General features: G+C 48.9%; 2 protein-coding genes across 5 annotated transcripts in view; one reads left to right on the forward strand and one right to left on the reverse strand.

Annotated features, from left to right (window-relative positions):
• The window catches only part of CACNA2D4 (calcium voltage-gated channel auxiliary subunit alpha2delta 4), a 127,595-nt gene that overhangs the window by 79,019 nt on the left and 23,087 nt on the right, over positions 1-25,489 (forward strand). Inside the window, exons 28-29 of the mRNA XM_027905111.1 lie at positions 23,465-23,526; positions 24,695-24,709. Of these exons, the coding sequence (XP_027760912.1) occupies positions 23,465-23,526; positions 24,695-24,709 (77 nt within the window). The remainder of the gene's footprint in view (positions 1-23,464; positions 23,527-24,694; positions 24,710-25,489) is intronic.
• Positions 234-19,528, reverse strand: LRTM2 (leucine rich repeats and transmembrane domains 2). 4 transcript variants are annotated; one of them, XM_027905786.1, is made up of 5 exons: positions 18,957-19,528; positions 8,456-8,596; positions 6,789-6,950; positions 2,466-3,056; positions 234-940 (listed from the first exon to the last, which is right to left on the reverse strand). In XM_027905786.1, the coding sequence occupies exons 3-5, from the start codon at positions 6,853-6,855 to the stop codon at positions 486-488; spliced, it is 1,113 nt and encodes a 370-aa protein (XP_027761587.1). In that variant the 5' UTR covers positions 6,856-6,950; positions 8,456-8,596; positions 18,957-19,528; the 3' UTR covers positions 234-485. The 4 variants fall into 4 exon arrangements, with proteins under 4 accessions (XP_027761587.1, XP_027761569.1, XP_027761578.1 ...); XM_027905768.1 differs by lacking the exon at positions 8,456-8,596; XM_027905777.1 differs by lacking the exon at positions 18,957-19,528 and having other exon boundaries at positions 8,456-8,881.

A 25,489-nucleotide genomic window follows, 5' to 3' on the forward strand; every position in this document is an offset into this window, starting at 1 on the left:
GCTGTCACACAACAGCAGTGACCCAACAGTGAGGCATGGACACTTCTGGTGTCCTTGCTTCCCACATAAGCTTTCCCAGAGCTGCTCTCGGTTTGCAGAGAACTCTTGACAGGATACAGGACGACTCAGGACCGATGCTGAGAGAACAACACAGGTTCCCAGAATGTGCCAGCTGCCTTTGCAGCAGGCATGTGAGGGAAGCTCTGTGCGAGGGCATGAGGCACAGCAAGCACTCGAGGTCTGACTCTACTTTATTTTGTCTGGGAGGCCCCAAGGGTGAAAGGGCACAAAATGGGCCTGGGGCAGAGGAAAAGAAATTGAGCCAGGTGCCCTGACCCCCCAGAAGCATGTTGCACTACTTGGGTGAGTGGAGCAATAGCACAGTCTGTCACTCTGTCTGGGAAGATGTATTTTGGGAGGACCCCATGCTTGACTGCTCTCAGGTACCTTTTTTTCATCGCTGTCCTTTCCTTCCTAGAAGAGTTTCACGCCACAGAGGAGATTTGTTTTTGTTCTTCATGTTCACCTTCCGTGTCACCCATGAGCGGCTGCCTCTTCTTTAGCTCCCGGTGGTACTTGGCCATGAGGGAGGCATAAATGCAGCCATAAGCAGCTGCCACCACCATCATGATGCAAACGATGCCACAAACCACCCCTGCAATGATCACAGTGCCAATGGCCCGGCGCACGCTCACGGGCCTGTATCGCTGTTTCTGAGGGCATCCCACACTGGGCTCCACTTCTGTTTCTGGGCCTGATTTAGATTTGGAAGGAGCTGGGCTTCCTTTAGTGCAGGGTGGGCCAGTATTGTCCAGCACTGTAGAGCTGTTCTCATCATCCAGCTGGGAGCAGTAGTTAAACATCTCCATGGGTACCATTCGCATATCCTTCCCTTTCAGCTCCTTGGGCAGGGTACATGCCAGCTGGTCAATTTTCCCACCTGTTCCAATAGAGATAACAGGAGTGAATCACAGCTTCATCCTGTGACAGAGACAGCAGAGATAGATCCTGAGGCGGACTGAGTTCATGGGCCCCGTTCACATCTGCTGAGTATTTTCCCTGCAGAAGTTTCAACCATGTCAGCTGGCTGATACGATTCTGCCTAGGCTGGGTTCCACACTAGAGCTCATGGTGCATGATATGTGCATAGACATCTTTCAGGCCAAGACGCGAAAGCCCTCTGAAAACGTTTATTAAGTCAGCCCCATATTGTTTAGTGAGTTATGTAAGTGTCAGTAGAACTGTTTTATAAAAGGAGAAATAAAAGCAAAAAGACAGGACCAGGCTGTAACTTCTCAAAATAACAACAGATACATGGTTCCATCTTCTAACAACAAATCCATCTCTGTGAAAATAATGACAGATGATGAAACAAATGCCTGAGTGAGTTTGGGCAATTTCTTTGGAGGGGGAGGAAAAAAGCAAAGTTACCTCTGTGTGCTTTCCATTGACATATCGTGTGATATGGGAGTGAAGAAAGAAAACAAACCAAAGATGAAAAAAAGAGGACAGTGGCACTTGTATGCTTGTTTGATTCTGCTCACACAAACGCATATTTCAGACTGCAGTGTAGCCATAGGCAGAGATAATCTTCTTGCAGCATGGCTGTGATCAGCAGGGATGTGACAGCTGACTGTTGCTATCCGCATGATTTGAGACCCTTTCCTACTCACTGGCTCCAGTAACAGAAGGTCAGGCCTTCAATCGTCATTCCTGTAAAATGTGCCATCTTTCTTTGAGTTGCAGCTCCTAAAAATATGTCATCCCATCAGCATTCCCCATAAGTGATATGTACCTTGCCAGCCTTCTGTGTTTCAAGGAAAAGCTGGAAATACAAACTTGTCAAAAACTGCTTGCTTTAAAATGATGATTTTAGAGCTAGCCTGACTTGGGGCCTGGCTTGTAAATTTGAACTTTAAGTTTGGGTTTGCCAATATTAGTTGGAGTGTTTTTCCTAAATGGCACCTTTGCCTATGGTCCTATTGTTGGCAGAAAACCTGATGCTTTACAGCCAAGTCTGACTTTCAGTTCTCTTGGCTTAAGAAAGAGAATGGGATGGTTATTTTCAAGTGTGAAAAGCATTTCTTCTCTTTAGGCAGAAAGGGTGAGGTGAACTCATAATCCTAAAATTTTGATGTTACTTGGGAAAAGTTCTTTCTTCTCCCAGTGTTAAAACAAAAAAAGAAAAAAAAAAAAAGGGGAGATAATTGTTCAGAATAGAAACAAAACAAGGAAATAGGAGATCTGGGGCTGCAGAGGACTCCCCAGCCTGGCAGTGTTGTCGTACAAACGTGCAGTAGCACCAAACTGTAGTATGGTCCTCATGCTCTTTGGTTAAGACGCGTCATTCAGGTCAGCCTGAGCTGACAGATGTATATCTGCTAGTGTTTCTCCCCTGCCTTTGTTTGCCCTTCCATGGAAGAGCAGCACTTCCGCACTTCCACTCCCGTGGCGCGAGCACCTACCTCGGTAGGAGAACCACTCCATCCAGTGCTTGAAGTCTCGGAGGTTGCAGTCACATTCCCAGGGGTTATCCCCGACTTGGAGAAGCTGCAGGCTGGTTAGCGGTTCGAAGGTCACCCTGTCCAGGCTCTGCAGGCGGTTGGACCTGAGAGACAGGGAGCGGAGAGCAGGCAGGTCGTCAAAGATTCCCGAGGGGATCTGGGCCAGGCCGTTGATGGAGAGGTCCAGCTGACGCAGCAGGGCCGTGTGCTGTAACAGGTCCTTGTCCAAGGCCCGAATGCTGTTGTTCCTCAGCTGGAGCTCCGTGAGGTTCCCCAGGTCACTGAAGATGTTCTGAGGGAGCTGGTCCAAGAAGTTGTTGGATAGATCCAGCCTCTGTAGAGCGGAGAGGTTGGAAAACACTGCTCCTGGCAGGATGCTGAGTTTGTTGTTGAGAAAGAGGAAGGTCCTGGTGTTTGTGGGGATGTCTGAGGGAATGGAAGAGAGGCCCAAGCCACTACAGTCCACTTCCAGGTTGCCACTGTTACACTTGCAGGAGGAAGGACAAGCAAAGAAGGACTCAGCAGCACATAGCGACAGCCAACAGCCAAGCACTGGTGGGTGAAAAGCAGGGAAAAAAGTGCATGTGTTAGAGCAGGGCTTTCCCACCCTCACCCATCGCTGCCTTGAGCACTGTTGTAGCCACAATACAACCCTCGCAGCAGGACCCCTCGCTGCAACGCCCCACAGTGTAATGAATTTCCTCACAGCTACGTCCCTTTACTGCTGGCCTGCACCCTCACAGTGTGACTTTCCCCTTAGCCTTTATTTTTTACGAGCAAGTAAATATCCTTCCAGTTTCATGAAGAAGTTAGAACAGTGCATCCCAGAGGACTTTGCTGACAGATACTGGAGCACAGGTACCTGTCAGAGGAGAATAGAGCAGAGAGCAGTGGGAGGTGTCACCTCTGATAAAGGACAACTCTTTCTAAACAGTCAGGGTAGAGAGAGGAGGAACCAGTTTATATTTAAGAAGCTCTTTTTTTTCAGGAATAGACATGTTATTGAAAAGCTCTTTAAAAAAAAAAAAAGGAAAACGAAACAAGCTACATCTCATTTGCTTTCCTGCAGCTTAAATTCTAAGATTTGTGATAGATCAGACTCAGGTCCTAAGTCAGCCTCTACATCAGGGTATCATTTGCTTTACCACATTCATAGTGTGTCGTGTGGGCCTTTTAATTAATTAGTTTACATTACAAAGGGATGACCAAGAAAGCTAGTAAAGAAGTCCCTGGACTGGACACCTGGAACTTGCCACTGCTCTCAAAACAGTTTCATAATCCTGTAGCAATAGTCCTCTGACTGAAACTGCCCGCAGCAATGGAATGAGGAAAAAAATTCCAGGTTGGTAACTGAAGAAAGGTGTTAGGAAAAGGGTTAGCATGTGCACCCTTTCTCCTGCAGTGTCTCGAAGCTAAGGTCAGACACTCCACAAATCTGCATTTTTATTTTTTTTTTATTGGAGCTGCTTTGGATCACCATGCCAGACATGGGTTCAGATCCTCTTAGTGGAATCAGGACACTTGTTACCAACCCTCCCTGGGTGCCAGTGGCTTCCAAGACTCTCATTTCAGTGACAAAGAAGCAATATCAATGGGAAAGCGAGCTTTGCGCCTCCTGTAATTAGAGGAGTGGGAGTTATGTTTAAGCAGTCTGTGTAAAACATTTGCATCCTTCACTTAATTCCTTTCATGGAATTGAGATCGCACAATGAATTCCACAATTCTTCAATGTGGGAAGCAAATTCAGCTCCCTCGCAGTTTTTAAGGTGACAAGTTTGAGCATTTGACTAAAACTGAAGCAGGTTTGTCTCTATGTCACGACCTGTCCTCTCCCTTTCTCACTTTCCTGCAGAGAAGGCAGTCACTTAGGGGTTGGTAGAGTCTTTTTAGGGGTGAATGGTGGCTAAAGTGGATGCATTTATTGTCTAACCATTCTTTCCTAAATTGGAAATCAGTTTCTTTTGTCCTGCTTTTTTTTCAAAGAAACAACATGCAGGTGTTTTGCTTCTTAGCCCTAAAGAAATTGTGAAAGGACTGCCTCAAGAGAGGGAGCCAGTGGAGACACAAGCTCTGGAGTAACTCTTCCTGGAACAGTTCTGAAGCCAGCCATGCTCTTCCTCTCTTCCCCTGTGCCACCTCTAGAGCTCAGTCTGACCCATAGCCCACTTTTTATATCGACTTGGCTTCTGTCAGCAAGGTGCCTTCATACTCAAACCCTGTCATCCTGTATAGGGTGTTTTTTGTGTTCCCAGAGATCCTTGTGAGAACTGGCAGATTTGTGGACTGGTAGCCTAAGGAGAAGTACCCGCTTTGGATCCTAAGCTATATGACCTTATCAAGGACAAAGGGATGAGCCTTCAGAGAGAGTGTCCCAGCTCCCTCTTATTTATCCATCTTTCGCAACCTTTCAAAAATTTTTTTACTATCCTGCAGTTGAGATCTCGGGTATACATCAGCCCAGGCCATGCCAGTATGTGTGACCTTTTTATGATAATCATGGATCCTTGTGGTGAAATACAAGACAGACCTTTACTCTGAGCACCAGGGTTGGGTTGGGGTCCACAGCAGAGGTTGGGGGTCCACAGCGGAGATTGCCATGAAAGCAGATTGTAGCCTCTGGACTTGCAGTACAGGTACTGACTGGCTGGCTGATATTTAATTCTGTTCAGAATACATCACAGCCTTGTTGTAGGAAGGGAATTAAAAGAATGGGAGCTAGAATGGGGAAGGGAGAGAGCCATGAGTCACTCAAGTGACCCCGTCTTTTTCCTGGATACTTAACAAAAGCACGGTATTAATAATAGATTGACAGCTGTGATGATGAGATAACACTTAGCTGCTTTGTACACCAAGAAAGGCAAGAGCAGGCCATGTGTAATGCTATACAGGTGGCATTCTGCTCAGGGCTTATCTCTCAAAATGCCTGCCTGCCTCCGGCGCTGACTGGGTGGCTGTGGGGTTCCACCAGTATGTGTGCTGGCAGCGGCTGGTAGGAACAAAGTCTCAGGCAGCTGGCTGTGGTTATGTTCAGGAAACGGATTTATGCCAAGTTTCTGCAGCCATGTATGGGATATGCCAAAAATGTCTTGTTGTTACCCATACATTGCTGTATGCTTTTGGAAATATTTTACTAAAATCATACAGAGAAGAGAAAGACTGATTTCGTTTTCATCTCCTTGCAAGAAGTGCATCACACTGGGATGTGAGCTGACACCAAGGAATTGATCACACTGGTTAGGATGCAGCTCCACAGGAAAGAGAGGCAGGGAAGCCATAGGCAGAACTTGGAGATGTCTTCCAGCCCTACGGAAGGATGAGTATTATGTGTTTTCATGTTAGGGGAATATGAAGTTACTTTGTGGGGTGTTTGGTGACTCTAGTAGGTGGCAGAAAGCTGATGCAGGTATATCAGATTAAGTCAAGACTCAATAGCATTCATTATAAATAATTTAGAAAGCAGTCTAGTCTGTGAGGATGGATTACAAAGATGCCTGTTTTCCGGAGAAGGAAATAATTCCTCCAGCTTCTTACACAGGCAGCCCCAAATTTGATCGGGAGGACTGGAACAAGGGAAACCACAGACCTACTTGATGCCTGGGCATGTGGTAGTGATAGACACACTCCAAGCGTTCCCTTTCCTTTGCTGTGGTCCCCAGGTGCTTCTCTGAGCTCCAGGTACATTCCCAGAAGGCCATATCACCTTAGCAGTCTCTGCTCAAAGGTACTGTAGTAGATGCCCCAGTCCACTGGGAATAGGCACAGGCTGAATGCTTACAATTTAATTTGAAAGAGATCTTCTTTATTTACTCCTTGATTTTCGCTACATGTGGCAGTGCCCAGTAGGAGAATTCTGCCTTCACATCCTGCATTCCCTACTAAAAACTGTTTTGAGTTCTGCTGTGAAGAGCTGGGAGCCTTGTTCAGCAGCCTATGTATAAACCCCTACCATAGAGAGGATCCTGCAGCTTACAGGATACTGATTTGAGAAATGCTCAGGGTGGATCTTTGTGTGATGGTATCTGTCATGCTGTTTCTCACCTGCCAGGCCCACTGGAATTCAGAAGCAATCATCACTCGCTGTCCCACTTTAAGCCCATATTCAGCTTTAGAATCTCACTCTCCCTCCCAGCTAGCCTGGCCTCTAAAAGAATCAGGAATTAGTTCAAACATCTCCATTCTTAGCTGTCCCTCTCCCCTATTCTTAACCCTGATGTGACCTATTTTCTTCCCACTCCCTTGACAAACAGGAATATCGTACTGAGTACCTGAGTAGGCATTACTTACGACAAGCCTCTTGCCACCTCATGAGGAACCTGCTCCTCCACCGGTGGCCAGCAGTTGTAGGCAGCATCGTTGTCTTCTCCAGCTTGTCTTCACATCCAACAGCCAGCCTGGCACACAGCCCCAAAAAGAGAAGGAATGATCTTGTAGCCTGCCTGCCAGGTCCTGGAGTGAGAAAGCAGAGCAGAGCAGATGAGATTCAGTTCTCTGGGTGCAGAGCATGGGGCTGGGCTCAGTGTTGTCCTTTCCCCTCCCCAGCTAGTGTTTTGCCTTCGAGGCATCATCTTTGTTTTGGAGGAGAAATGGAGGATGTTGGAGGATGTTTCAGGAGGCACAGCGTGTTGAAGGCTCAATGTTAATTCATTTTGAACCTCACAGTGCAGAACAAAGGCCTGATTTCACCTAAGTGCCAGAGAGAGAAGTTCGTGCTTGAATAGCCTGCCGTGGTGGCTACATTAACCTCATGCTCAAGGTTAGCCTGATGAATTGCTAAGGTGACCCTGCCAGGGCAGCAGACTCCAGCTCATTCCTGTCGCCTCCACGCTGCCTGGTACCACCTGTGCATCCTCTCCCTGACGCATGGCTCAGGCTCACGGAGATCTATCTGGGCACCAGCAGCTGCCAAGCTGCTTTTCTCCCTCCCACCTCACCCCCCCCTCCCCTCTCCACCCCCTCCCCGTATTCCCTACCAGCACTTCCTGTCTGTTTTAAGGTAAAATGGATGTGGTGGCTAGAGCAGCACATGTTAAACAGCATCAGCTCGGGGATTTCCCACTGCAGCAACTGCAGGAGCTGAAGAGCAAGGGAGCCTCGGAGGAGAAGAAAGGACCTGGGGCGGGGGAGACGGAGTGGGAGTGTTGAGAAGAGGGGAATTGCATCTTAATTAGAAGAAGGAAAAATCCTCAGTCTAATTAGAAACCCAAAGACCATAAACTATCCCCTGACAATAAGTGACTGACAACAGGTTTCAACTTCACTCCTGCTTCCCTTTTGGATATAAGGAGGCAGGAAAAAGGAAAACACCACAAACCCTTCTATCTCCCTGCGTACTCCCTGACTCTGTGCCACCCACAGTCGCAGCAGCAGTCAGATGGACGCATTTCAAGCAGAGTACAGAAATAAACCCTGCTCCATCCCCTCTGAGGGGCTCTGACAACATCCACGGCCGTTATTTTAGCTGGGCACTGCACTCCCACCAGGGTGCTCTCCCCACACACGTGCCAGCTCCCTACCCTCCCCCAGGCTCCCATGACTGATTTATTTTATATGGGAATGTAAACCACCAGAAGAATATTTAAATTAGCATCTTGATGAGAATGATGAGCAGGTTGAGTGCCTGGACTAGTACATTTGCAAGGCTATTTAGATCACTTACCTAAATGTCAATGCACCAAATGGATTAATACCTGTCACGGTACCAAAACTGATTCGACCTTCACCCGCTGCAGCCCCCCCACTCCCCAAATTGAGCTGGAGCCCTTTCCCTGCAGCCCCCACTGAAGGAGAAGCTGCAACAAATAGCTGTCCCCATTTGGTGCTTGCGCTCGACCTGACTGAGGAGACTTTCAGCTCCCCCCATATAAATGTCTCCATCCTAAATGCCACCCCTGAGGTCTCCTTTCCTCGCCTGTCCATATTGAAAAGGAGGATGAAAAGCCACAAGCACTTACCTGGAGGGGTTTCTGCCTGCAGCCACTTCCACCCGATTCCCCGGACACTGCCCAATTACAGCCTCTTCCTTCCCTTTCCCTCCTTGACTTTCATTCCCCAGCAGCAGGCTTTCCGTGTGCTCTATTTAACTCCCTACAGCACTGGAATAAACGGCAGAGTTAAGCTGACAGCCACAGAGCCTTATCTGCCTGCTGGATAGCGCGAGTCGATCAGCTCCAAATCCTGTTGCCAAATGATCACGTCCTTGCTCTCAGCATCAGGGGCAGCCGCCTGCCACGCTCTGTCTTTCCCTCTTCCCCACCTTCACTCCATCTAACTTTTGTCAGGGTTATAGATAGCTCTGTTCCTTGTGCTCTTGCTTTTTGGCTCTGTTTTGTAACACCCCATCTGTATCAGCTGGCTCAGTTCCAATTGGGGGGCTAAGCTTTTTTTTTTTTTTTTTTTAAAAAAAGCAAAACAAAATCAGCTTCCTTGAGTGCTTTGTGACTCAGTTTCCCTCTGTGATCTCCCCTCAGCTCAGGCCCCCTCTCAGCCCATGGGCTGATGTCTCTACCACATCTCTCGCTGCTCTGTGCAATTCATCTGCACCATCCCCAGGTGACAGTGGGGGGCTGAGGGCAGGACTGGCACACACCCAGGCCTGGGGATGGTGACAGGGTCAGGGTTTCTACCCCTAGATCCTTCTGCTCTGGCAGGGCAAGTCCACCTCTTGCACCGGTTTCTGGTACCTCGCGGGCGCCTCTTTCTCTCAGGCAGCACCAGGGCTCAAGCAGAGAGTGCAGGGTGGGAGGAGCAGCCGTGTATAAATAAGCCCTTTCCCTATGTTTAGAATTTATTACAGTGCATAGTGATTAACACCTGTTCAGGCTTTAATGCTGTCTCCTGCACTGCAACATGCACAAAGATGGAGGGGCCTTGATAAACCCAAGATTATTTTAAAAGCGTGTCACATACACACAACACTCCCACCCTGTAGATAGCAGCCACCCTGTGTGCACTCATACACGTGTTTCCAAGACTTCAGAGTGACTGCCTTCATGTACAAATGCACATATAGTCACCAGTCTAGCTTACATTTACAAACATGTGCACGGACTTGGGCTTGCACATGTGCCGGGGACTCTTCTGTAACCCATATTTATCAACCTCCATGTCTTCCACAAAACTGCCTGCTTCCCCAAGCACACCATATGCTCAGGTGGCAGAGCAGTAGATTTGGAACAGGTGGAGGTTCTTGGCTGCTGAAGGGCAGAGGACAATGAGCTTCTGCATTTGTACCTTGAAGTAGAATGTTTATGGAGAAATGTTAATTCCAAGGATCTGGAAAAAAACCCAGTTTGTCCCACGCATTGACTGCCCATAAGCACATTATACCCTTAGTGATTAATATTCCACAGTCAGGAGAGAGCAAGAAAGCAGAGAGGATTTTTGAGAGTTTCTTTTTTAAAGGTTTTCTCTGACCTATCTTGAGTTCTGACTTTATTAGCTGTTTTGCTGTGGCCCAGGAGATGTCTTCTGCTCTGCAGAGCACCAGGTCAACTGCACTCACTGCCAGTGCAGCACTGGGAACACCCAGTCCTGGGGCAACTAGCACCTGCCCACACCTCAAGCCTCTCCACAGCAGCGCCAGATCTGTCTGGCTGCTTTCAGCCAAACAGCCAGGGATTTTTGCAGCAGTGAGCACTCTGCCAGACCTGAGTGCCCCCTGTGTGCCCCCAGCTCAAGACAAGAGGCACCGTGCTGTTCCAAACACGTCTGGCATTGCTTGGGTTTGGGGGCTCGAGGCTGATTAGCATTGCTGGAGCTTTGAGTGCTCTGAAGTCACCCAGATCACCCAAGGGCTCCACAAACCAGGCTTTAGTCTTTCTCCTGGGCTTACTAGATGGTTCCTTCTCCCTAGAGCAACATGTCAACTGAATGCCCTGTGATCCCTGGGACATAGTGTTCGGAGCTTTCTTCCATGTATTTGGAGTTACATGTCTTTTCCAGATTCTGGAGAAATTAACAGAGAAGCCTGTGGGGCTGGTGATGCCCTTTTCTTCTTACTTTTTCATATAGGACAGTAAAAGACAACTTTTTTAGTTTCAGCTCAAAGCAACAAAATGAAGTCATCCGTTTCTGGCCCATGGGCTCCAGTGGCCAAAAATACACCGAGTTGAAGTGCCACTTGGACATTTGGCCTGCTGTCAGACTCTAGAGGACTCTCTAATGAGGATTCCCCTAATTAGATTGAACAGGGAACTTTACTGCTGGGGGGGGGAGGGGGTGGTGGGATGCAGAGGAGATTGTAATGATTTTGCAGCACTTGCCAGGGCATAAAAACTACAGCAGGCACTACCCCTGTGCTTTGCTTCTCTCTACCCAGACACCAGTAATGTTTGCAGTATCACTCCAAAGCCTTAGGTTTTGTGGGTAGGGTCCCAAGGATCATGCTATGAGAGAGGGGAGGGTTTCAGTAAACTGCATCCACATACTGATTTCATAACACTTCTTAATTCTGTGACATCTTCTATCCAAAGCTTTCCCTCTGCTCTACGAATGGCTCTTACCATAGTTGTAGGTGGTGTTATTTTGTATTTAATGACCTCCAGAAGTAAGGCTGAGATAACAGCCAGTAGTGCCTCTGCTCTGGGCAGGTGGATAAAGGTATTCCATTTTCCAGACAGCAACACTGAGGCTAGAGAGACAGGTGACTGTGTCACTAGGATGAGACATTGTGAGAAACAGAGCCCAGCAACTTCTGTCTCTGATTATCTCTCCTAGTCCTTTGCACTAACCCTTGGATCATGGCTCAGGGATCAGACTCCGTTAACAGCCTGGCTTATGAGCATTGGCAGGGCATGTGGGTGACCTATATTGCAGAAGGGTAGGTAGCAGAGGCTGCAACAGATGCCAGCAATAAATTATCAGAAAGTATACACAGACATTCATCCCTCCCCCACAATCTCCTTGATAGCAAAGTCCCTTTCCCCTTTCTGATGCTGAATTGCTTTAGCCTTCATCAGAAAAACAGCAGAGTAAGGGAGGGCATGGAGGACGCTTTAAGGAGATTATCGTCCTCCCTTCCCCTTTCCTTGTTGCTTTTAGGATTCATGTTTTATTAGTATCCCCCCATAATGGAGGGGGACAGTGGTACCCCAGCACCCCGTGACTAAAGTATGTTTTATGCCTATTCCTTTATCAGCCCTTGGGGGGCAAGAGTCACAGGCAGCAGGAAGAGATGTCAGCTGTGTGGCCTGATTAATACACCCCAAGTGGGTTTAGATGGCATGGAGATGATGCCCATTCTTGGTCCTCCAAGAGACCTAAGTTAGTCATGCAAATTATCGATCACCAGAGGTCACATTGTCGCGGTGGCAGCTCTTCATTTGTCATCTGTTGGGACTGCAAAAGCACACAGAGGTGGCAGCAAAGCTCAGCAGCACTGTGGAAGCATACAGTGTGTGTCACTGCCCCAGTGAGCTTCTAAGTTAAATAGCTGAGGGCTTCATTTGCAGCACTTGCTGATTTATTAACACATGTGTTCAGGATTCATTAGTGTTGTGCTGTCACAATCAATGGAAAGCACATTTTGAATTCGCACAAAAAACCCAGCTGCTGAAGAAATGGTGCCCTCTGACTTGCAGTGATCAATCACAGCTAAGCAAAGCACCTCGAACAGAAAGCTGTAAAGGAAGCAGAAAGCGTGCAAAGACCACTTGGTATTGTAAGGGACTCTGCCACATTCCTGACTTGGTGTGAATAAAAACCACACCCTTTTCTCTGTGATGTGAAGAGGTCAAAAAGCTTCTGATTTTTGGATTGGCAATGTGTAGACACCTCTGAAATGCAAATGTTAAAAAAAATTTCCTCCCCAAGGCCCTCCAAGAAAGATCAATTTTATCCCCTTATTATGGAGGGGCAAACTATGATACAGTAAAAATGGCTATTGAGTTTGGCTGGGTGAAATTTTGGCTGCCTTGCTTTTGATACTTCATCATAAGCCCACATTAGTTCCCCACTCAGGATTTTCAAAGCTGTTAAGAGCAGCACTTGCACTTGGGCTTGTAAATACTCTCCTGTCCTGCAGAGAGTACTTGTAGGGCTTACCAAAATTACACAGAATAAAGGAGTTTTGGCCAGATTTTCCCAGAGTTTCCTGACAGGCCTGTGGCAAAAGCAGGAGAGAAGACAGTTTTCTTGACTTCTCATTCTGTACCTATACCAGTAAACATTATTTGCATCCCAAACCTCCCTGACCAATGCACAATAATTAGACTGGGAGATGCTGGAGAGGCTGGAAATACCAAGGACATAAAGGCCTCAGCAAACCCTCTGAGAAAGTACAGAGCATCTGAAGGGGAGCCAGGGAGGGTAGCACTGCTGGGAAAGACCCAGATTGCTGTGGAGATGTGGAATTCCTTGGGAAGCTGTGGAAGCAGGTGCAGAGACTGGGATATCCAACACAGGAGTGACAGGAAATTCCCAGCACAGTGCGAGTGCAGCATATGGAGGAGGCCCAGAGCAGCAGCAGGAGGAGATCTGAGGGGGCAGTTGACAGGAAGAAATCCAGCCCTGTGTGTGCCAGCATCTTCTCCAAGTATTATTGAACGCGACAGACCACGTGCATGTTTCCTCCATGCGAAATGGAGGCAGCTGAGAAGGCAAACGGGTGAGGGAGTGGGAGAGGGGCTCAGAGGAGGGACACGTGAGTTGACTACCCAGTTTCCTCCTCTTTTTCTTTCCACAGAATGATGTTTTTGCTCTTCTCACACTGTTGGCAAAAATTGGTAACCGAGATGTGGAGGGGGGTTCTACATGAAGGTTGAGATAACATTTTCTGATCCAGCCGGGAACAGTTGGCTGTGGGTGGTGGCTTGTCACCAGCCCTGCCAGTTCTAATCCAGATCCCAGTTTTTCTCTTTCTCTCAGCTGTGAAGAGCCTTCTCTGCAACTTTAATTTCCTGCAGGGGTTAATCCCATGGACAGTGGTAGCTCAGGCCCTTAATCCTTTCGCTCAGTCCCTTGGCAGAAGGGCTGCAGCTGCTCCTGACCTGGCAGGTCTGAGGGAGGCACCCTTCTGCTCCCAGTTCTTCCCTTACACCCCACAAGCATCCTCCAGCTCACTGGCATTTGAAATGCTGCTCCCCCCTTCCTGGCAAGCCTACCCTGAGGGGGTGGGTGGGTGGTACAATCCACGAAAAGGTTCCAAGCAGAGAAGACAGCTTGGTGGGAGAATCCTGGTTCTTTGGTCCTCAATCCCCTTACCACTGCACACACAGATACTTTCTGCACTTCTTAGTTGAATGGTGCTCTGAATCCCAAAGTATTCTCTTTCTTGTTTGTATTTGGGTGGTGTTCAAGAAGGAAGGTAGGTATAGGCCCACATTTATTAGGGATTCTCTGAGGGCTCAGAACTTTTGACATGACCCAGTACCTTCCCTGGGTCTCTTACTAGAGTCAAAGGATGCAGCAGATCTTTAAGAGGGAAGGTGCCAGCCTGTCTGAGATAAAAGATACATTTACATGCACAGAGTAGTAGATACAGCTGCATCAATTTAGCAGCAAGATAGGAAAATATAAGGGTTTTAATCAATACAAGCTCTCAGTTCACAGTTCTGTCCCTGGAGTGCTAGGCTAGAAGTCTAACCTGAACAACATGGCCAGACTGTCAAATCCAGGGGCTTCCAAATCAACACCAAGAAACCCTTGTTATATCTTATGGGGACCAAGGCTCTTCGGCCATAAACCTTTCTCCTTGTGTCTTCTCATTCCTAAAATGAGGTGAGATTCTGCAAGCCTGGGTGATCTCTTGCACCCAGAATGCCCCCACACTGGCATGTTTGCCATCATTCATGTCTGCATTAGCCCAAAAACTGCCTTTGCATTTTTCCATAGCCTGTATTCTGAAATACACCAGAACTTCCAGCTCATTGGCCTTCCTAGTGCTTGACTTTTGTTACTCTTCCTTCTTGTGGAGATGCCAGCATGATGGAGAACTGCTGCCGCCCAGGCTGCCCCCTCTCCATCACTCACCCACCACCTTGGCTGTGCTTCCCTGGCTTCCAGGCTCTCGGAATGAGACCACCAGCTTCAAGGGCAGTGTCTTGCCACTCCAGCAGCTGGGGCAGGAGGAGAGAGAGGTGGCAGAAAACACGGTCCAACAAGGGAAGAACTTCCCCACCATCTCACAAGCCTGTGTGTGTTCACAGGGCCAGGGATCCTCCATCCATGCGTGCACGTTGCTGTGCCAGAGCACAAGATACCAGCAGTAAAAATCCTCTCAGCTCTTATCAGGAAGGGATCAGTGACCTGGCACACACATGGCTCCTGGCAAACCTGCCGAGGAAAGGCCGACTCCCACTGCTCACACACGATGCATTTGTGCTGGACTCTGAAGGAGACCTCTTTCTGCCTTAGTGAGTTGCACAGATCTGTCTCGCTTGGTTGCCACTGTGGCATGAGGCTGTTGGTGCTGCCTGTTCGAGAGAGCCTGCAGCTCTTCTGCTGCCCCATCACCTTCCCAGAGCGCCCAAGAGGGGCAACCCTGCAAAGTCCACACAAACTGCATGGGAGCTAAGCTGCTGCCTGCAGCTCCAGGGGTGCCTGCAGTTCTCTGGGACACAGTTACGCTCTTTACAAGCTGGGAACACTGCCCATAGCTCAGCAAGATGTGGTGACAGCTCTTACAATCCAGAGTTCCTGCCAGGATCTTTGGATGCATCTGGGTTAGCACACAGATCACAGCCTCATGCTGCAGGGCTTGCTGAGGCTGAGGAAGGTCTTCAAATTTGATGTGACTTTAATTTTCTGGAGGGTTTGCAGCCACAGAAGAGATAGGGTTATGGCAAAGATCACATCCCATCAAAATCACTAGATGCAAGTGGTGTGGAAAGAGCAGGGCCCATTCTCAACCCCTCTGTCCCAACACAGGTGCCTCACAGCAGAATCACAGCAGCACCATGCCCTGCTTTGGGCAGCACTGGCAGTAGAGAGCTTCACCAGGAGTGGAAAGAGAGCCCAAGTGATGAGTGCCAAGTTAAGTCACCTCTAACAGCTCTTCTCCAGACTCAGGATGTGGTCCTACTTTTTTATTCCTTGTGTGAGAGCATGGTTCATGGGGAAGGAGTCTTCCCAGCCTCCTTGAAGTGAGGAGGATTGTGGTAGCAGGGCCTGAATTCAAAGTAACAGCCTTTACTTGCAGTCAGTCAGGAGGTTCTGACTTGTATGGCCCTGCTGTAAATTTTAAGTCTCAGTCCTTCCTGTGATGGGTTTGAGGCACTGCAGTGCAAAAGTAACAGAAAGTCTCTTGTTTTCCCATTGAAAACATTTTACTTTAAGAAAAAATTGTCATGTGATAAAATATGTTATTTGGCTTGCAAAGCCAAGCACTTAAATGTGAGATAATACCTGCCCGCCCTTTTATAGGGTCAGAATTGAATATTAAAACACAGTTTTGTCAGGAGGCCACAGTCCGTACATTCCTAATTTTGCGGGTGCCCAACACAAGACCCTAGGGACCATTTTGCAGAGCTGCTGAACACTCACAGCTGTTTTTCAAAATGCTGGAAGCTTAGCCAGCAAACCGGTCTCAAGGACTCAATGGCACTGAGAGCCAAGAAGCCCCAAGCTCCAGCCCTGCACCTGCTGCTCCTTCCCTGTGTGGCTAAAGTGGAAGTCTCCTTTCCCTTCAAAAGCAGGGAAAATACCCACTCTCTCTTGCCTCGTGAGGAGCATAAATTCTCTATCATCAGCTACAAGGCAACTGTAGCAGCTAACATCTTCAGAACACCACAAGACAATGAATAATGATGTATTGCCTCCAGGGCTTGGATGGCAGGCAGTAAACAAATAAAACAGGTGCATACTTTGCGGTACCAAAAAAAATAACAGCCCCCCGCTTTGCTCCTTGAACACCATGTAGCCAGTACCCTGAACGATCAGCTCATGAAAATACAGCATGTCATCCAACCAGTCAGGACTGCAACCCAGTGCAGATGGCAGGCTGCCCCCAACCCCGACATTTTCCAACTTTCAACTGCTTTTTTTTGCAATGTGAATAATATATTTCACATAGTCCCACCCCTCAAAGGCGAAACAACTTTTTCTTACATCTCTTGAGTCTGTAATTGAACTGGTTTATAGAAAAAATGCACATCTTCTTGCTGTTATCATATCCTCAGTCACACAAAGCTTTTTTGTGAGCCAGCATTTTGGTAAAGCCACAGCAGGAATAAGGTACGTGTTACAAGGTATTTCCACACTGCGGAGGGAACATCCCAGAACTCCCACTCCAGCCCCTTTTCCACTGAGAACTGGAGTGTCTGTCAGTGTGTTTCAGCTCGCTGAAACATCACCCAGCTGGCAGGAGCATCCCAGTATGGTCATTTGATTTATGGCTTGAGCCACCCAGGACTGGGACAGATGTCAAGCGGTGTGAGCAGCTGCTTGTAACCAAACATGGCAAGTGCAGGAGACTGCCTGGTCTGCCTTTTGAATCAGCAACAGGCAAATGCTGAAGACTCACCAAAGAACTGCCCAGAAATGCCCTCCCACAGGCTTGAGCCTGTCCCCATCCTGTTCCAGCCTCTGCTGCTCCCTGAATTCTCCTCTACAGATATCCTCATGGCCCTGTGCTGCTGCTGGCCATCCCAGCTCTACTGAGACATGGGTTTGCCTTCATCATGCTCCTGTGGTTCTGAGCAGCCTAGAAAATCCTTTCTGCATCAGGCTTATAAAAAAGCCAGAGGAAGGGCAGGAAGCTGGAGTAACTCATGAAGATATCCAAGCTAGGAGTGCACCTTGCTAGCATGTGGCATTCACTTTGCTGGAGGCAAGGGTAAAGCTATGATCTGGTATAAAAATTACGTAAGACGGCTTCCCCCCCTTTCTCTTTGCAAACAACCCCTTTGCTCAGGATTTACCATAATTCCTCCAAGTGGGCAAGATGCACTAACAGAGGCAGCACTGATGTCTGACAGGGAGACAACTCCCGCAAGCCTTTCGCTCATGTGGAATAATTCCCTTGCAAATGTTGTTTGCCCACAGCAGTTAGAGGAAGATCCACCCCCTCCCACCCCCAAACAGACCTGAGCGACAAAGCTCACAATAAAAATGGTCTGCAGTTCTGGAAAGGCTCCCTCACTTCTAGAAATGTCCCCTGTTTTGGACAAGTGCTTTTGTGCCTTTGAGGGTTCCCCTGTCTTTTAAGGGTTTCCTTCTTTAAGCTCTGCAACAGCAGCTGCTCCAGTCCTTTCCCAAATGAGATCTTAATTTCTCTCTCCATGCTTGAGTGGCAGGTCAGGCACCAGCAGCAGAGCAGTGCTGTACCCTGCTCGCTGCCATTCCCATCAGGGGTGCGCTGGATGTGGCACATTCAGGCTACCTGGCTGTCCACGTGGTGGGCCTGGGGCCCAGCTCAGTCATGACCTGGTTGGAGCAACAGCTTAAAAATTCCTCTCTCCCCAAATCTGGAGAGCTCCAGTTCTACACGTCTCTCTTAATTAGCATGAGATGCAGGGACAGCAATAAACTGGTCGAGCAGAGGGAGAAGGAGGGGGCAGAATGCCCTGTGTGGGATGTGTGTGTGCACGTGTCTGTGCATGTGTCTGTGTGCATACACACACCATACACAAACCTTAACGTTTATATATATACCTCTATCCATAGGGAGCTTCACATCAGCTCATTTGGGACCTCATTCTTGCCCTCTCCTCCCAGTCAGGGCTGGAAAAGGCTGTGAAGCTTCTCTGTGCTGTGTTTCACCCAACCCCCTCAGTGCTTTGCCTTCCGCCCAAAAGTTCAGAAATTGCGGGCTCAGGCTGCAGAGATGCTGAAAGCAACTTGGGACTTATTTTTGGCTCTGCTTGTGATTTGGCATCCTTCACTTCATGTCCTGTGGTCATGTCCGTGAGCACACACACCCACTCACTGACACATACACACACACCCCGCCATCCTAAAGCTGTGTACTGAGTGCTGAACCTGTGCAATTTTGGTCCTCACTTCTCCATTTTGGGTTGTTCGTACTAAGACAGCTGAGTCCAAAATGATAGCCAGCAAAGTCATCACGGGCCAGGCAAGTGGCACCTCTCATGCTGACCCCTTTCACAGCCCCGAGGAGGGGACAAAAGCCAGGGCTCCCTAGGAGCTGCCCTGCACCTAGTGACCACAGCACCAAGCCCTTAGCCTCAGTACTGCACCTGAGCTGCCCGTGGTCCAGGAGAAGGTGGTGGTGCTGCCATCCGCAGCCAGGAGAAGTTGCTCCCAGCAGCGAGCACGGAAAGTGGATTGGCACCAGCCCCAGCCACCTCTGCAGCAGGTTTGCCGTTCCGCTTTGTCGGGAAGATCGCTGCCCGTCAGTCTCGCACAGCCGAGACTTGTGCACTGTGCTGTCTGGCAGACAGCGCTGCCCCTGCTGACACTGCTCCCCGGGGAAGCGGGTTCCTGGGGGGCAGCTCCGCTGATTTCGCTTAGCTGGGGTTGGGGGGAAAAACGCAAAAGAGAGGTGTCTTTACTTACCTCTCTCAGGCTGGAATGGACCCTCCTGTGAGAATAGCAGCTCTTCCAGCGAACCCGGTACAATCCCAAAACAAATCCAGCAGAAAGTCCCTCTGTTGCCAGCTGGGATCTCGGTGGACCCTCACTGGCAGGAGCCCCCCCCAGCCAGTCGCTCACCCCGCGTGGAGGGCAGAGGAGCCGCACGGCGAGGTGACAGCGTGGGAAAGGGACTGTAATCCTCCGTAAATAATAAACAGGGGGAGAGAGAAAGAGAGAGAGAGAGGCGGGAGAGGGAGCGACTGTGCGCGGTGAAGTGACAGCTGGGGGTACATCTGCGATGGCAGCAGCACACGCACAGGAACGCGCACAGACAGTGCAGAGGAGTCACCCCGCCAGGCAGGCAGGATCTGCTCCAAAACACCCAGAGGAAGGAGCTTGGGAGGTTTTTGTTGCTCTCAACCCATCCTGGAGAAAGGGCAGTTGCTGTCAGTCCCTCTCTCCCCCTCCTCCCGCCCTTGCTGCCATCCCTCTCTGGGTGCCAGGAGCCGAGGGGCTCGAGGAGGGGTGAGGAGATGTCAGGGCGGGAGGAGCTCCCCACAGCCCCTCAGGAGGCAGATTGGTCAGGCACAGGTTACAAGAGAAGGCACCGAGCTGAATACCTCCCCCTCTCTCTCCATCTCTCCCCCTGCCTGCTATGTCTGATGACAATAAACCTGGAGAGAAAGGCAGGAGGATGAGAAGGGACGAGCCCTGGCTTTTGTACAGGAGTGAGGCGAGCGGCGGCAGTGAAGGGGAGACAGCAGAGGAGAAACCAGGGAGAAGGGCACCCCCTTTCCACCAGTGCTCCAGAGATGATGGGGGGATGGCAGTGAGTCCAACACAGAGACTTAACTGAGAGGTGCCCACGGTGGGCTGGCCACATCCTGTCCGGCCACAGTGGGTGTCCCCAGAAGCTGCTGGGGCGCAGCACAACCCTGTGTCTGTTTTCTTGGGGATTCAGGGATAACTTGAGGAGTGCTAGTAGGGGATAGTTGGGACAAGGGGAATGGGCGAAAGAGAGAAGAAGAATCTGTTCATTCCCCTGAATTTTGTGTGCAGCAGGGAGACTGTGCTCAGCTGTATGTCCAGTGCAAGTGTTGGGTGTGGGTACATCCACACAGTGACAGAGGCATCCCTGCCCTCCCTGACATAGCCTGCTGGTGCAGGGGTGCAGTAAACAGCTGAATCCAGCCCACTGCCTCTGTCAGGATTCCCTCTGTGCTCTCCCATGGGCTCCTACAAAATCAGACCCCTCTCTTGCCTCCCTCTGGCTTGCTGAGGACCTTGGTAGCTCACATTTGCAGAAATGACTCTTTTGTTTATCTTCCTGAACTGCCTCTTCTGTCAGGTCCAGTGTCATAAACAGGCTGGTTTGAGCCTTTTGTTCATTTTCATTTGCCTGGAAGTTATTTTTTAAGTAAAATTTTTAGAGGACTCAAAGTCAGATTTCGAGCTGCTGGTTCGAGAGGGAAAATGGGAATATCTCAGAAACAGAGAATGGAAAATGCAAACAGACAAGTATGGGCATGGCTGCTCTGGTACCTTCTTCTGTTTGAATCACAGGTTTTATTTAACCATTGGACTGTGTGCCACGAAAACAGGTTGTGAATGGCAAGGTAAATCTTGATAAGCACTCTGCAGGATGTAATCTTGCGACTCTTTGTTACGCCTTTTTGTTGTGCAGCAGGCCCAAGAATTAAATCTTGGGGAAATCTCCTTATGAGAACAACATATGGATAAATCAAAGAGAGAAGCCAGAGAATGCAGACAAAGAGAGAGGCAAGCAGAGGATGAGCTAATGAAACAGGCATGCTCAATGGAGGGATGAACAGGTGGAGAGGAAGGCTCTTATCTCCGTGCACAACTCCAGAGAGAGCCCACTGCAGCCATGGGTTTGCAGGCAGGGTGCCTGCTGGTGGGAAGTAGTGCACAACACAGTGAAGCAATGTCTGCTTGTGCAAGGTGTTCAGCAGTGCTTGTCCTCGTGTTTTATTTCACTGCTGGGGTGTTACAGTTGCACAGGTTACTTGCACATTACTAGGAATAAAACTATTAGCCGTGGTCTCTCTGAAGACTCTGCAGCGGCCACACATCATTTCATGGACTTCAGATCTTCCTGCTGATGCAGCTTACTTTTGCCACCAGAGCAGAAAGGCTCATTAACAATCAGTTATACTGTGGAACAAGCTCATAAGGGTTTATTTCAGTTTTCTCCCTCTCACCGGAACTGTAGCATCATCCTTACCTCAGACTGAAGTGCTGCTTTCCTCCTTTCTCCTTGGCTTCACCAACAGCGTTAAGATGCCCAGGCAAATATTTGTTACTAGCACTGGGGGGGCGGTGCTTGTGGCCTGTTTCTCCTCAGTTCCCGTGTCTTCCTCAGGCCACCTGAATGTGTGAAAGTTTCTCACGGTTCTTGCCAGCAGCTGTCAATCCATGCCAACTGGCAAGGAGTGGTGCTGCCAGGCAGGAATGTGAAGCAATCCCCCCAGTACGGTTCCCTGCAATGTGCAAAGAGGAATTAAGAGGGCTGGGAGACTCTGCTTTCTGTCCCTGCCCCTGGCCACCTGTGCAAACCCCCAGATCTTCTTCTTCCTCGTGTTTCAGGCAACTCTGTCCAGGTTTGGTTTGTACCTTGTGGGCAGAAATAAGGATTCACAGCCAGGGGCTAAAATCCCTCGGAAGAACAATTTGAGACTAAATGTTCCCACTGGCAAAAAACATGAGCCACTGAGTAAGTCTCTGCATTGCAAGGTTAGTTATGTAGGTAACTCACTCCTCTTCAGGTCTCATAAAAACTCTGTGTCCTGGGTAGTGCTCAGCCCCATTGATGTGATCTGCCGTGATAAGGGGAACGGCTCTTTCCTGAGATGGTTTGGAAGGATGGCAATGAATTTATTTAAAGCTACATCCCAAATCGGGTGCGTGGGCCTCATTGGACTCAGCAGCAACAGCACCGTTTCCCTTCTGTCATGGACTGCTGATTTGTCAGCAGGGGCACCAAGCCAAACCATGCCTGCGGTAGCCTCACTGAAGGTGATGAATCTTTGCTCAGACTCGACTCAGCCCTGTCCTTCCTCCTTTGTTTGCACTGTTTGTCTTGTCTGGTTTGTGCTCTGTGAGGCTCAGGGCAATGCAGCTCTACAAAATCATTCCTTTCCCCCACGAACAGGCAGTCAGATTCAGTTTGCAGCAGGCAGGGGCAGGTTAAGAAGTGCACCTCTGATACGTGGGATTTTGTAAGATGTACCAGCAGTGGGAATGTGACAAGGACACTGGTATAAAAGGTAGAGCTGATGCCAGGTGCTAAGGTCTCTCTACGTGCGTCAAGAAAATACACCATTGCATACTCCAGTTTTAATTCATACCCGTCTGAATTAGAGCATCAGTTCATACTGTTAGTTTAAAAGCACCCACATGGCATGATTCAGATTTAAAGGATCTGTTCCCCCCTTTGAAGCTCTTTCTAATTCAGAGAAAATCTGCAGAAACGGCATCACTTCAAGCGCCTGATATTGGCGGTTGTGACAAAAACGGCTCAGAATCTCCCTCCCCGTGTTTCTTTTTCTCCCTCACTTGCACTTTATATTCTATTTCGAGGTCCTGCTCGAGGCTGTAATTCCTCCAGAGCTCTAGGATTCAACTAGCTGACACACAGCCCAGTTGTTCCCCATCACCGTGCCAGGCTGCGCACGGCTGCGCTGGTTGTTACATGTGCTTGTAGGCAACCTACCCAGGGACAGCTGGGTTGCTCTGTTATGGAGACCCTGCACTGTTCCTTCTCCTGCCTTACTTCAGGAATATGATGCTGGGAATAGAAGAGAAATTAAGCCAAGAAATTAGGACACACTTCATTAAGAGACACACACACACACACGGAACTCTGCTTAGCCCGCCGTGCACTAGGCTGGGACCGGGTAACAAATCACTATTCCTAGTCACACCTTCTGTCAACTGGCATTCATAATTCTGTGCATTTGTAGTGGCTTAGGAGCAATCTAAATCTCTGTGATTCCCCCTTGAGACAGGTGGGTTTTCAAATTAATCGCTTCCTCACACTGGCCTATTTTATTTCTGATTGGTGCTGCGTGGTGCAGGACTTGGGGCCAGGGTGATCACAAACATCCATTCTGGCCAGGCAAATCTGAAAAAGGCATGATATCCGGGGAGGGGGGGGTCTTGGGAGGAATTTTTATTTTTTGTTAATGTGCTTGTAGCTTCATAGTGCTTAGTGTGAGGGAGGTCTCAGTACCTCAGTACAGTCAGCATCCCCTTTTCTTTGCCCTTGTTAAACCTCTGACTCTCACTTGGCAGTCTGACTCAGTGCTGATACCCTGATGCTTATCTTTCACACTTGGAAGCAGGTTGCAATTGTGATTTCCATGCCATCACCTTGGGCAAATGTTTACTCCTCTTTTTCTAGCTTGTACTTGTCTTTCCTCTCTTGCACGTTCTTCTCTTCATCCTCCCCTCTTTTTTGTTTCCCACAGCGGTGGGTGTGCAAATTAAGCTGGAGTTGCTCCAACGCAAGTTTTGGATGGCCATGCAACAGGTAGGAGCGTCAGCAGTTGTGCAGAGAGACAATTTAATGGTCTTTGCCAGCAAGGTCGGTACTATGTTACATCACATACGACGGCATTTTGATGAGGGCTTTTGCAAAATTCACATTAAATGATTTATGAAGTAGATTAGTTTGAAGTCACATATTTCTGTAATCCTTTGACGGCACTAATGCCGTGTGAGCCGTGAGTCTGCTCTGCAAATGCCATGTTGACAGTGTCAGCATCCTGGCCTGGCATTAGCTCTGCTGCATATGACACATTTAATTGTGGAAATATGTTTGTGCTCATTCAGCCTTTCAGAAACCTCATGGAAATCTGCAATTTTGGGCACGCAGAAAAAAAAAAAAAAAGCCTACTGCCTTCTCTTATCATCTTGATAATGATAACAATACACTACCAGCTTGCCAAAATAAAAATTATTTGCTCCAAGGATAGGCTTTTGGTGTTGTTCTAATTTTGGACACTCTTGCTGGACTGTTAGAGTGGAATAATTAAAACATCTCCCCCCAGTCTGAAAAGCAGGAAAAGTGAAACACCTTTCCCTTACCACCCAGGGGCTTTCTGCCCAGGCTTTGCTTTCAGGGAGGTCTGCTGGAGGGGTAATTTTGACAGGACTAAAGCAGCACAAGGAGAAGCGGCTCTTTGCTGTCAGGGGAGGGAACTGTCATCACATGGGGATGACAGAGAAGATGGAAGGGCAGGAAGCTGCTCACTGGGAGTGAGAACACGTGGGGAACAAAAAATCCCAGAGCTGGCTGGGGAGGGGGGGCAGGAGCACCCTCACAGGTGGGCAGATCACATAAATCTAACCTGAGCTAAAAAGACTCCTGCAAAGCATATGAGAGCATCCTGAAGCAGAAACAGAGAGCATCATTTTAAAAAAATCTCCTGAGGGCCATACCCAGAGAGTTCTCACAGAAACGAGCCCTCATGAGAAGCCTTATTAAAGAATCTAAAGGAGGCCTGTGTGCCACGTGCCTGCAGGCTGTGGCCCTGGTAGGTGCTGGTATGAAAAGAGCGTGCGTATGCTTTCCCAGGACGTGACCGCCGTTTGACAGAGGAATGACTAAGAGATTTTGTTTTCTCTCTCTCTCCCTCTCCTGCTTCACTGCATGCTGTGCCTCTCTGGATGTCCACACTGTGCCTCCCGTCTCCCAGCCCAATGACAGTGATGTAAGTAGACAAAAGCTGGGGACAGGGAGGCATCCTGGCGTGGCCTCGCCGCAGTTTGGCTTTGTAATTGTGTCGTTTGTGTACCAGCATATTATAGGCACTGTCCCCTGTCTGTAGTCACTGGAAGTGGTCTAAACCTGTCAGAGGCTGTGTTTGTCTTCACAGTAATTAAGTGTCTTTGGCAAAGCTGAAAGCGCTCTGGGTCACAGAGACCTGACCAACATCAGGAGGATGCTGTGAGGTAGTCTGGTCTCTGAGGAGGGAGCTGTGCCCGAGGCAGCAGATGTGGTCTCAAAGCAATCAGGGAACACAGGTTCAGTTCTGCCCCCACCTCAGAGACTCTGCAAGCTGCCAGTGCTGTCAGACCAAGGTCCTCGCTGTGGTGCTGCTGCTGTATGGCCAGCCCAACACTGGGCACTGCTGGAACTTTTCCAGGTCTGGCAGAGCAGCAGCAGTGAGACTTGGTCCTCACGCTGCTGAGGAAGATGCTGTGAGACACAGGCCCTGCTTATGGGAAACCACTCTGGTTCACCTGGGTTTCTGTTCTGATTTCTGAACTCTGATCTCTGTATTTTTTATCCCCCAAGGCCATTATAGTGGTTTGTTGTGGCCACATTTATCTGCTGACCAAAGGAAGGAAACCACCAGGGTGAAGTACAGGGCCACCTCTAGGAATACATCCAGGGAAACAAAACAACCACATGCTGTTTTGTGATGAGGCAGGGGTGAGATGGTGCTTGCAGCTGTGGATAAAGGAATATTCTTAAACCAACATCCCTA

Source organism: Empidonax traillii, unplaced genomic scaffold, assembly GCF_003031625.1.
Source record: "Empidonax traillii isolate 1590-97213 ecotype Southwest subspecies unplaced genomic scaffold, ASM303162v1 scaffold25:size3598162, whole genome shotgun sequence".
Classification (NCBI taxonomy): domain Eukaryota; kingdom Metazoa; phylum Chordata; class Aves; order Passeriformes; family Tyrannidae; genus Empidonax; species Empidonax traillii.

Excerpts from the sequence above, each read along its gene's own strand:
- LRTM2 (XM_027905768.1), bottom strand. The coding sequence starts at position 6,855 with ATGCTGCCTACAACTGCTGGCCACCGGTGGAGGAGCAGGTTCCTCATG. Across the intron at positions 3,057-6,788 it reads GAGGTGGCAAGAGGCTTGTC|TGCTTGGCTGTTGGCTGTCG; the intron begins GTAAGTAATGCC and ends TTCACCCACCAG. Across the intron at positions 941-2,465 it reads GGAGTGGTTCTCCTACCGAG|GTGGGAAAATTGACCAGCTG; the intron begins GTAGGTGCTCGC and ends CTATTGGAACAG.